At 52.8% G+C, this 12,531-nt stretch overlaps 1 protein-coding gene across 1 annotated transcript in view; it reads left to right on the top strand.

The window, feature by feature from the left end:
- Positions 1 to 11,118: 11,118 nt before the first annotated feature.
- The window catches only part of LOC122547819 (glycogen phosphorylase, muscle form-like), a 103,022-nt gene continuing 101,609 nt past the window's right edge, over positions 11,119 to 12,531 (top strand). The window contains exon 1 of the mRNA XM_087983598.1: positions 11,119 to 11,435. Within this exon, the coding sequence (XP_087839724.1) occupies positions 11,193 to 11,435 (243 nt within the window). The 5' untranslated portion in view covers positions 11,119 to 11,192. The remainder of the gene's footprint in view (positions 11,436 to 12,531) is intronic.

Below are 12,531 nucleotides of genomic sequence, written 5' to 3'. Positions count from 1 at the left end.
CTGCACATCCCTGGGCACTATGGGACAATTTAGCATGGCCAATTCACCCTAACCAGCACATCCCTGGGCACTATGGGACAATTTAGCACGGCCAATCCACCCTAACCTGCACATCCCTGGGCACTATGGGACAATTTAGCATGGCCAATCCACCCTAACCTGCACATCCCTGGGTACTTTGGGACAATTTAGCACGGCCAATCCACCCTAACCTACACATCCCTGGACACTATGGGACAATTTAGCACGGCCAATCCACCCTAACCTGCACATCCCTGGACACTATGGGACAATTTAGCACGGCCAATCCACCCTAACCTGCACATCCCTGGGCACTGTGGGGCAATTTAGCACGGCCAGTCCACCCTAACCTGCACATCCCTGGGCACTGTGGGGCAATTTAGCACGGCCAATCCACCCTAACCTGCACCTCCCTGGGCACTATGGGACAATTTAGCACGGCCAATCCACCCTAACCTGCACATCCCTGGGCACTCTGGGACAATTTAGCATGGCCAATCCACCCTAACGTGCGCATCCCAGAACACTATGGGACAATTTTACACGTCCAATCCACCCTAACCTGCACATCCCTGGGCACTTTGGGACAATTTAGCACGGCCAATCCACCCTAACCTGCACATCCCTGGGTACTATGGGACAATTTAGCACGGCCAATCCACCCTAACCTGCACATCCCTGAACACTATGGGACAATTTAGCACGGCCAATCCACCCTAACCTGCACATCCCTGGGCACTCTGGGACAATTTAGCATGGCCAATCCACCCTAACCTGCGCATCCCAGGACACCATGGGACAGTTTAGCATGGCCGGTCCACCCTAACCTGCAGATCCCTGGGCACTATGGGACAATTTAGCATGGCCAATCCACCCTAACCTGCGCATCCCAGGACACTATGGGACAATTTTACACGGCCAATCCGCCCTAACCTGCACATCCCTGGGCACTATGGGACAATTTAGCATGGCCAATCCACCCTAACCTGCACCTCCCTGGGCACTATGGGACAATTTAGCATGGCCAATCCACCCTAACCTGCACATCCCTGGGCACTATGGGACAATTTAGCATGGCCAATCCACCTTAACCTGCACATGCCTGGACACAATGGGGCAATTTAGCACGGCCAATCCACCCTAACCTGCACATCCCTGGGCACTATGGGACAATTTAGCATGGCCAATTCACCCTAACCAGCACATCACTGGGCACTATGGGACAATTTAGCACGGCCAATCCACCCTAACCTGCACATCCCTGGGCACTGTGGGACAATTTAGCATGGCCAATCCACCCTAACCTGCACATCCCTGGGTACTATGGGACAATTTAGCACGGCCAATCCACCCTAACCTACACATCCCTGGACACTATGGGACAATTTAGCACGGCCAATCCACCCTAACCTGCACATCCCTGGACACTATGGGACAATTTAGCACAGCCAATCCACCCTAACCTGCACATCCCTGGGCACTATGGGACAATTTAGCACGGCCATTCCACCCTAACCTGCACATCCCTGGGCACTGTGGGGCTATTTAGCACGGCCAATCCACCCTAACCTGCACCTCCCTGGGCACTATGGGACAATTTAGCACGGCCAATCCACCCTAATCTGCACATCCCTGGGCACTGTGGGGCAATTTAGCACGGCCAATCCACCCTAACCTGCACATCCCTGGGCACTATGGGACAATTTAGCATGGCCAGTCCACCATAACCTGCACATCCCTGGGCACTGTGGGGCAGTTTAGCACGGCCAATCCACCCTATCCTGCACAATCCTGGGCACAATGGGACAATTTAGCACGGCCAATCCACCCTAACCTGCACATCCCTGGACACTATGGTGCAATTTATCCCGGCCAGTCCGTCCGAACCTGCACATCCCTGGACACTATGGGACAGTTTAGCACGGCCAATCCACCCTAACCTGCACATCCCTGGGCACTTTGGGACAATTTAGCACGGCCATTCCACTCTAACCTGCACATCCCTGGGCACTATGGGACAATTTAGCACGGCCAATCCACCCTAACCTGCACATCCCTGGGCACCATGGGACAATTTAGCACGACCAATCCACCCTAACCTGCACATCCCTGGGCACTTTGGGACAATTTAGCACGGCCAATGCACCCTAACCTGCACATCCATGGTCACTATGGGACAATTTAGCACGGCCAATCCACCCTAACCTGCACATCCCTGGGCACTCTGGGACAATTTAGCATGGCCAATCCACCCTAACCTGCGCATCCCAGAACACTATGGGACAATTTTACACGGCCAATCCACTCTAACCTGCACATCCCTGGGCACTATGGGACAATTTAGCACGGCCAATCCACCCTAACCTGCACATCCCTGGGCACCATGGGACAATTTAGCACGACCAATCCACCCTAACCTGCACATCCCTGGGCACTTTGGGACAATTTAGCACGGCCAATCCACCCTAACCTGCACATCCCTGGACACTATGGGACAATTTAGCACGGCCAATCCACCCTAACCTGCACATCCCTGGACACTATGGGACAATTTAGCACGGCCAATCCACCCTAACCTGCACATCCCTGGGCACTCTGGGACAATTTAGCATGGCCAATCCACCCTAACCTGCGCATCCCAGGACACCATGGGACAGTTTAGCATGGCCGGTCCACCCTAACCTGCACATCCCTGGGCACTATGGAACAATTTAGCATGGCCAATCCACCCAAACCTGCGCATCCCAGGACACTATGGGATAATTTTACACGGCCAATCCGCCCTAACCTGCACATCCCTGGGCACTATGGGACAATTTAGCATGGCCAATCCACCCTAACCTGCACATCCCTGGGCACTATGGGACAATTTAGCATGGCCAATCCACCCTAACCTGCACATCCCTGGGCACTATGGGACAATTTAGCATGGCCAATCCACCCTAACCTGCACATGCCTGGACTCAATGGGGCAATTTAGCACGGCCAATCCACCCTAACCTGCACATCCCTGGGCACTATGGGACAATTTAGCATGGCCAATTCACCCTAACCAGCACATCCCTGGGCACTATGGGACAATTTAGCACGGCCAATCCACCCTAACCTGCACATCCCTGGGCACTATGGGACAATTTAGCATGGCCAATCCACCCTAACCTGCACATCCCTGGGTACTATGGGACAATTTAGCACGGCCAATCCACCCTAACCTACACATCCCTGGACACTATGGGACAATTTAGCACGGCCAATCCACCCTAACCTGCACATCCCTGGGCACTGTGGGGCAATTTAGCACGGCCAGTCCACCCTAACCTGCACATCCCTGGGCACTGTGGGGCAATTTAGCACGGCCAATCCACCCTAACCTGCACCTCCCTGGGCACTATGGGACAATTTAGCACGGCCAATCCACCCTAACCTGCACATCCCTGGGCACTGTGGGGCAATTTAGCACGGCCAATCCACCCTAACCTGCACATCCCTGGGCACTATGGGAGAATTTAGCACGGCCAATCCACCCTAACCTGCACCTCCCTGGGCACTATGGGACAATTTAGCACGGCCAATCCACCCTAACCTGCATATCGCTGGGCACTATGGGACAATTTAGCATGGCCAGTCCACCATAACCTGCACATCCCTGGGCACTGTGGGGCAGTTTAGCACGGCCAATCCACCCTATCCTGCACAATCCTGGGCACAATGGGACAATTTAGCACGGCCAGTCCACCCTAACCTGCACATCCCTGGGCACTATGGGACAATTAACCGGCCAATCCACCCTAACCTGCACAATCCTGTGCACAATGGGACAATTTAGCACGGCCAATCCACCCTAACCTGCACATCCCTGGACGCTATGGTACAATTTAGCACGGCCAATCCACCCTAACCTGTACATCCCTGGGCACTATGGTGCAATTTATCCCGGCCAATCTGCCCTAATCTGTACATCCCTGGACACTATGGGACAGTTTAGCATAGCCAGTCCACCCTAACCTGCACATCCCTGGACACTATGGGACAATTTAGCACGGCCAATCCACCCTAACCTGCACATCCCTGGACACTATGGGACAATTTAGCACGACCAATCCACCCTAACCTGCACATCCCTGGGCACTATGGGACAATTTAGCACGGCCAATCCACCCTAACCTGCACATCCCTGGGCACTCTGGGACAATTTCGCATGGCCAATCCACCCTAACCTGCATACCCCTGGGCACTATGGGACAATTTAGAACGGCCAATCCATCCTATCCTGCACATCCCTGGACACTATGGGACAATTTAGCACGGCCAATCCGCACTAACCCGCACATTCCTGGGCACTATGGGACAATTTAGCACGGCCAATCCATCCTAACCTGCACATCCCTGGGCACTATGGGACAATTTAGCACGCCCAATCCACCCTAACCTGCACATCCCTGGGCACTATGGGACAATTTAGCATGGCCAATCCACCCTAACCTGCACATCCCTGGACACTATGGGATAATTTAGCACGGCCAATCCACCCTAATCTGCACATCCCTGGACACTATGGGCGGCACGGTGGCACAGTGGTTAGCACTGCTGCCTCACAGCGTCAGAGACCCGGGTTCAATTCCCGCCTCAGGCGACTGACTGTGTGGAGTTTGCACGTTCTCCCCGTGTCTGCGTGGGTTTCCTCCGGGTTCTCCGGTTTCCTCCCACAGTCCAAAGATGTGCAGGTCAGGTGAATTGGCCATGCTAAATTGCCCGTAGTGTTAGGTAAGGGGTAAATGTAGAGGTATGGGTGGGTTGCGCTTCGGCGGGGCGGTGTGGACTTGTTGGGCCGAAGGGCCTGTTCCCACACTGTAATGTAATCTAATCTAATCTAATCCCTGGGCAACTATGGGACAATTTAGCATGGCCAATCCACCCTAATCTGCACATCTTTGGATTGTGGGAGGAATCTAGAACACCCGGTGGAAAGCTACGCAGACACAGTGGGGAGAACGTGTAAACTCCACACAGACAGTCGCCTGAGGGTGGGATCGAACCTGGGTCCCTGGCACTGGGAGGAGAGTCTGTCCAGCATTGATCCTCAGAGGTCAATGCTCACAGGGAAGGAATTCGAGGGAATGTAGTGTCGGGGACGTGCAGGAAGCTGGAGATAGGGTGATAGTAAAGGCTAGGGCAGGTTAATGATGGCATTTGATGCAGGGAGGCTGATATGAACCCAGGCTGGGCAGCAGCGGGGGATGTGGGATGGTTGGTACTGGAGGGCAGTTGAGCTGATCATAGTTGGAGGTGGATTTTATGGTCAAGATCGGTTGACCATCCTGAGCAAGTTCTTTCACAACAGTCCTGAGGGAGTGCCTCTCTGCTGCCCCGAATGTCAAGATCAATTGACTGCTGAATGTTTTGAGTCCCTCTCTGTCTTCCCTCCAAACACCTCCCTCCAATTCAGGAGCAGTTTCATTTTGGCAGGACAAATCAGGGCAGGACTTCTACACTTAATGGTAAGATCCCAGGGAGTGTTGCTGAACATAGAGACCTTGGAGTGCAGGTTCATAGCTCCTTGAAAGTGGAGTCGCAGGTAGATAGGACAGTGAAGAAGGCTTTTGGTATGCTTTCCTTTATTGGTCAGAGTATTGCGTACAGGAGTTGGGAGGTCATGTTACGGCTGTACAGGACATTGGTTAGGCCACTTTTGGAATATTGCGTGCAATTCTGGTCTCCTTCCTATCGGAAAGATGTTGTGAAACTTGAAAGGGTTCAGGAAAGATTTACAAGGGTATTGCCAGGGTTGGAGGGTTTGAGCTACACGGAGGCTGAGGGGTGACCTTATAGAGGTTTGTAAAATCATAAGGGGCATGGATAGGATAAATAGTCACCGTCATTTCCCCAGGGTCAGGGGGGTCCAAAACTAGAGGTTTAAGGTGAGAGGGGAAAGATTTAAAAGTGACTTAAGGGGCAACTTTTTCACACAGCGGATGGTGCGTGTATGGAATGAGCTGCCAGAGGAAGTGGTGGAGGACAGGCAGCATCCAAGGAGCAGGAAAATCAATGTTTTGGGCAAAACGCCCTTTATCAGGCATGAGGCCAGGATCCTCAGGGGTGCAGAGATAAATGGGAGGGGGTGGAGCTGGAAGGTAGCCAAGAGTACAATAGATTAGATTCTCTATAGTGTGGAAACTGGCCCTTCAGCCCATACCGCCACTCCAAACCCACTTTCCTACCCTATGTTTACCCCTGACTAATGCACCTAACACTGTGGGCAATTTAGCACGGCCAATTCACCATGACCTGCACATCTTTGGACTGTGGGAGGAAAGCAGAGCACCCGGAGGAGACCCCACACAGAGAGAATGTACAAACTCCACACAGACAGTTGCCCAAGGGTGGAATCGAACCTGGGTCCCTGGCGCTGTGAGGCAGCAGTGCTAACCCACTGAGCCACCATGCCACCCAAGGTAACCAAGTGTACAATAGGTGGATGGAGGTGGGGATGAAGGTGATAGCTCGGAGAGGAGGGTGGAGTGGATAGGTGGGACAGGTCTCTTACCTATCACCTTTATCTCCACCCCCATCCATCCATTGTACTCTTGGCTACCTTTCCCCCAACCCTACCCCCTTCCCATTTATCTCTTCCCCCCCCCCCTTCCCACCGAGGCTCCCTGCCTCATTCCTGATGAAGGGCTTTTTGTCCGAAACGTTGATTTTCCTGCCACTCGGATGCTGCCTGACCTGCTGTTCCAGCACCACTCTGATCTAGACTCTGATCCCCAGCATCTGCAGTCCTCACTTTTGCCTAGAGGAGGTGGTGGAGGCTGGTCCAACGACAACATTGAAAAGGCATCTGGATGGGGACATGAATAGGAAGGGTTTGGGGGGATATGGGCCAAGTGCTGGCAAATGGGACCAGATTGATTTAGGATATGTGGTTGGCATGGACGAGTTGGACCGAAGGGTCTGTACATCTCCATGACTCTAAGAGTATTTTTCCCCTGACCGGTCCTCCGAGGAGCCAGAAATAAACCGGTGATTTGATCGTCGCTGTCACACAAGATATCTCCAGCTCGTAAGTCTTCCTGCATTGATCAGTGACAACTCCGTCTTCAAGGAGCCACTTGTCAGCAGAACACTTTGAGATGCACCCGGTTATATAAAGGTGCGGGGTCCTTGCCCCAGCCCCCATGCCCTCAGCTGACAGCTGCAATCCAACCACCCATCCCCTCCTGCTGTCATGCAAGTTCAAGAATTCCCCTCTGGCATTATTGCAACGAGTGGTAGGACTGGGGAAGCTGCCCTGGTGCCAATCATTATTGCCCCCCCCCCCCCCCAAACAAGTTTCAGCCAGGGACTGAAATGGGGACCTGTGCGAATGCAAGGGTGGCACTCTATCGTCCACTCCTCTCACTGTTGCCGGGTCAAAATCCTCAAACTCCTTCCTTTAACAAGTCTGGAACATCGTATGGACTGCAGTGGTTCAAGAACCAGTGTAACTGAAGACGCAATAAATGCCAACAAAGTGAAGCCCTCTGGAATGAATAAATATCCTCTAAATATCCATTTGGGGGAAGGCAATTATTTGCATTTGCAAAGGTTTATTTTTCCCATTGCATTTCTTTCCTCTCTCTCTCTCTCTAGCTCAGATGTGCAGGCTGATGTATTTTGTATTTCGCAAAGGATATCTTCAGACATTGTGAACCTGTGACATTTGGGGCTGTTTAATGGGAACGGAGAGGGTCTTTAAATAGCTCAGTGCCTTAATGCAGTCATCCCTCGGCTTGAGTTGCAGCCCAGGAGGGAGGAGAAGGCGAGACTGGGCACGTTCCTCCCCGGGTCTGGACTCGCCTGTCAATTAAGGCTCTGTGGCGGAGGGCCCGTCGGGAAGTGTAGTCCTCTCGCTGGGAAACTGTCAAGAGTGGGGCGGGCGAACTGGGGGAGAACGGACTACAAGTCCCGGCGTGCCTTGCGCAAGCAGGACCCCCCAGCGGCGAAACGCGCAGGGGCATGTCGGGAGTTGTAGTCCATCTCTGTTGCGAGAAGCGACGGCTGATGACGAGTGGAAACTGGAGCGGACTACAAATCCCGTCGTGCCTCGCGGGTGAAGGGGGACGAGGTCTTTTTTGCAACTTGAGTCGTTGACATTTATTAATCCTTTGACCACACATGTCGGACAGCACGAGTTTCCAGTTCACAGCTTGGTGTAAAAGAGTTATACAAGACTTGCAACAATCCTACAAAAGCAAAGAAAAATTACAACTTAATTTCCTTGATAGCCTAAAGCCATAGGGTCATCCACCAATTCCCATTTTGTTAAATAGGAGGTCGTTTGATTTTAAAGCGTTGCACCATTGCACCAAAACATGACTCTCGACTAGCTTTCAGTTCAAAGGGGTGACTAGTTTAGGCTGGAGTGCGGCACCCTGTAACTGCTGAAGAACTGCTTTATATTGCCACAAACTTACATTCACCTCATTACTGATGGTTACTAAAGACACCCATGTGGCCAATGAACCAGTGACAAGCAGAGCCCAGAGCGAGCAATGCCTATGTGAAAAAGTAAAAGGGGAGGGTTGGGACTAAATCAGCATGGAGTTGGAGGGGGAAATAAAGCACCCTGTCCTGTCCACTTATCCCTAACGTGGACAAGCAGGAGGCTGGAAGGACACAGCAAGACAGGCAGCATCTGGAGGTGGGAGAAAGTGAGGACTGCAGACGCACTATTCAGAGTAGACAAGTGTGATGCTGGAAAGGCACAGTTGGTTCTGCAGCATCAGAGGAGGGGTAGAGTTGATGTTTCGAGCATAAGGTCTTCTTTGCATTTTTCGAACCAGCATCAGGATGTGGCGAAGCCCACCCATTACCACATCCCCCCTTTATCTGCAGCTCCCCTTACCCCACCGCCAGTCCTGGAGGAGGGTTATATCCAAAATGTTGACTTCTGCACCCCCTGATGCTACCCGGCTCGCTGTGTTCCTCCAGCCTCCTGCTTGTCTACTTTGGATTCCAGTATCTGCAGTTTAATCCTTTCCCTGGAGCGTCGGAGGCTGAGGGGTGACCTTATAGAGGTATATAAAATCATGAGGGGTATGGATATGGTCAATAGACAAGGCCCTTTCCCTGGGGTGGGGGAGTCCAGAACTACAGAGGCATAGGTTTAGGGTGAGAGGCGAAAGATTGAAAAGGGACCTAAGGGGCACAAATTTCGGATTATCCAAACAAGATCGCAAGGTCCCCATGCTCGGCTAAACTATGTTATCCAGCATTCGATTATCTGAATATTCAATTATCCAAACCAAGTATTCCCCACCCGTCTTTCGGATAATCGAGGTTCCTCTGTAAACCTGTTGGACTATAACCTACGAGTTAAAAATCACACAGCGCCAGGTTATAGTTCAAGGTTTATTTGGAAGCACTAGTTTTCGGAGCGCTGCTCCTTCATCAGGTGGCGGTTGAGTATAAGATCGTAAGACACAGAATTTATAGCAAAAGTTTACAGTGTGATGCAAGTGAAATTATATATATTGAAAAAGACCTGGAGATTGTTTGTTAAGTCTGTCATCTTTTAGAATGACTAAAGTTACATTCTAAAGTGAACTTTAACAATAGGTGCCATGTTGTCTCAGATAATGCATTGAAGGTGTGAGGTGCCCTGTGTGAGGCTGTTTGTGCCCCAATGTTCAGACTGATTCTATTTCTAAAAAAGGGATTTACAGAATCTTACATGGACTCATGCGGGTTTTGAGCAAATTAAAATATAATTCAAGTATTTATATAATACAAGTACAAATCCACCCTACAAACTTGGACAGCACGGCGGCTCAGTGGTTAGCATTGCTGCCTCACAATTCTAGGGATTCGGGTTCGATTCCCACCTCGGGTGACGGTCTGTACGGATTTCCTCTGGGTGCTCTGGTTCCCTCCCACAACCCAAAAGATGTGCAGGTCAAGGTGAATTGGCCAGACTAAATTGCCCATACTGTTAGGTGCATTAGTCAGGGGTAAATATAGGGGGGGGAAAGGTCTGGGCTGGTTACTCTTTGGAGGGTTTCCATACTGTAGGAAATCTAATCAGACTTGTGTCTGTGTTGGGGTGTGAGTGTAATGGGCTATAAGTCTGTCAGAGGGGGCATGTGTGAGCATATGACAGGGAGCTTGTAAGTGAGAGACGGTCTGTAGGAGTGTGTGAGAGGGAGGGTGTGTAGTGCAGTGGGGCCACCTGTGGTGTGACATGTATCCAAGGTTTAGGGTGTAGGTTTGCCCGCTGAGCTGTAGGTTGGATATCCAGACGTTTCATTTCCTGGCTAGTTAACATCACCAAAAGCCTGGTGTTGTGGGATTTTCATTCTGGATTAGTGCTGCCTGAACCACTAATCCAGAATCTGGTTTCCAGGATCTGCAGTCACTGGTTTTACCTTGTGGGATTTTTATAGCCATGGGAATAAAGGGGGCCAAGTGTGGGCGGGGCTTTGTGAAACGAGGGGCGTGGTTATGTAACATGGGGGGCGGGGGTTGTATAAATAACCGCAATAGGTTTATTCTGGGGGAATGGGCGGGGATATGTAAAACTAGGGGCGGGGCTATATAAACAACCGCAATGGCTTTACTCTGAGGATATGGGCGGGGCTATATAAATAACAGCAGAGCCTTTAAACTGGGATATGGGCGGGGCTATGTAAAACGAGAGGCGGGGCTCTATAAATAACCGCAATGGCGATAATCATGGGGGGGAAATGGGCGGGGCTATGTAAACTAGGGGCGGGGCTATATAATGAACCGCAATGGCGATAATCTGGGGGAGATGGGCGGGGCTATGTAAAACTAGGGGTGGTGATATGCAAAACGAGAGGCGGGGCTATATAAATAACAGCGGCGACTTTAACCTGGGGCATATGGGCGGGGCTGTATAAGTAAACGCGATGGCTTTAATCTGGGGGGAATGGGCGGGGATATGTAAACGAGGGGCGGTGATATGTAGAACGGGGATGGGGGCGGGGCGGGGCGGGGCTCATGCATATGGATGAGCGGTATCTACATATGGATGAGGCGGACGGTTGACGACTGAGGCGTCTCGCGGCGGGCGGAGAGCGAGAGTCGGTTAAAAGGCGGCGGTGGGCTGGAGGGGGTGAGGGACACACAGGGAGACACACACCCACACACACACACCCCCCGGAGCCGGGATCATGTCGAGGCCGCAGAGCGATGCGGAGCGGAGGAAGCAGATCAGTGTGAGGGGCCTGGCCGGGGTGGAGAATGTCGCCGAGCTGAAGCGGAACTTTAACCGGCACCTGCACTTCACGCTGGTGAAGGACCGCAACGTGGCGACCAGCCGCGACTACTACCAGGCGCTGGCCCACACCGTCCGCGACCACCTGGTCGGCCGCTGGATCCGCACACAGCAGTACTACTATGAGAAAGACCCCAAGGTCAGCGGGGGGTGGGGGGAGAGGGGGGGTATGCAGTGGGGAGAGGGGGGGGTATGCAGGGGGGGAGGGGGGGTATGCGGGGGGGGTATGCAGGAGGAGAGGGGGGGTATGCAAGGAGGAGAGGGGGGTATGCCGGTGGTGAGGGGGGTATACAGGTGGGTATATGGGGGTGAGGGGGGTATATGGGGGGTATATGAGGGGTATACAGGGGGGTGAGTGGGGTATACAGGAGGGTGAGGGGAGTATACAGGGGGGTATCTGAGGGAGAGGGGCGTATATGGGGGGGTGAGAGGGTATACAGGGGAGAGGGTGATATACGGTGGAGAGGGGCGTCGAAGGTGGGGTATACGGGGGTGAGTGGGGTATGCAGGTGGGTATACGGGGGTGAGTGGGGTATACAGGTGGGTATACAGGGGGTGAGAGGGTTATGCAGGGGGGTATACAGGGATTGAGGGGGTTATACGGGGGGATATACAGGGGGGGTGAGGGTGGTATACAGGGTGGTGAGGGGTATAAGGGGGGTATACAGGGGGTGAGGGGGGTATACATGGGGGTGAGGGGGGTATACAGGGGGGTATACGGGGTGAGTGGGGTATACAGTGGAAGAGGGGTATTTGGGTGTATACACAGGGGAAAGGTGGGTATACGGGTGAGGGGGTTATGCGGGGGGAGTGAAGGGGTTTGCAGGGGAGGGGTGAGGGGGTTATGCAGGGGGAGGGTGAGGGGAATATACAAGGGGGTGAGGGGGGTGTATAGGGGTTATACGGGTGGGGGAGAGGGGGCTATACGGGAGGGTGCGCGCGGGGATGGGGGGTGAGGGGACATGGGGGAATGAAGGTGGTGTGAGGGGGATAGGGGGGGGGTTGTGAGGCAATCTGGGTGGCATGAGGGGACATGGAGGGCTTTGGAAGAGGGGGGTATATGGAGGAGGTGGGGATATGGAGAGTGGAGGAGTCATACAGAGGAGGTTGGGGATGTGGAGGAAAGATACCGTGTAGATATGCACTAAGCAGCCCCATTACGAGAAGGACTTTTGGAATACTGCATTCGATCCTGTTGGAGTTAGACCGAAAGGACTGATTCTGTGCTGCATGTC

This window comes from Chiloscyllium plagiosum, unplaced genomic scaffold, assembly GCF_037043375.1.
Source record: "Chiloscyllium plagiosum isolate Xiang-an unplaced genomic scaffold, Cpla_swu_hap1 HiC_scaffold_46, whole genome shotgun sequence".
In the NCBI taxonomy this organism is placed as follows: Eukaryota; Metazoa; Chordata; class Chondrichthyes; order Orectolobiformes; family Hemiscylliidae; genus Chiloscyllium; species Chiloscyllium plagiosum.
This window is presented reverse-complemented; position numbering and strand designations above follow the sequence as displayed.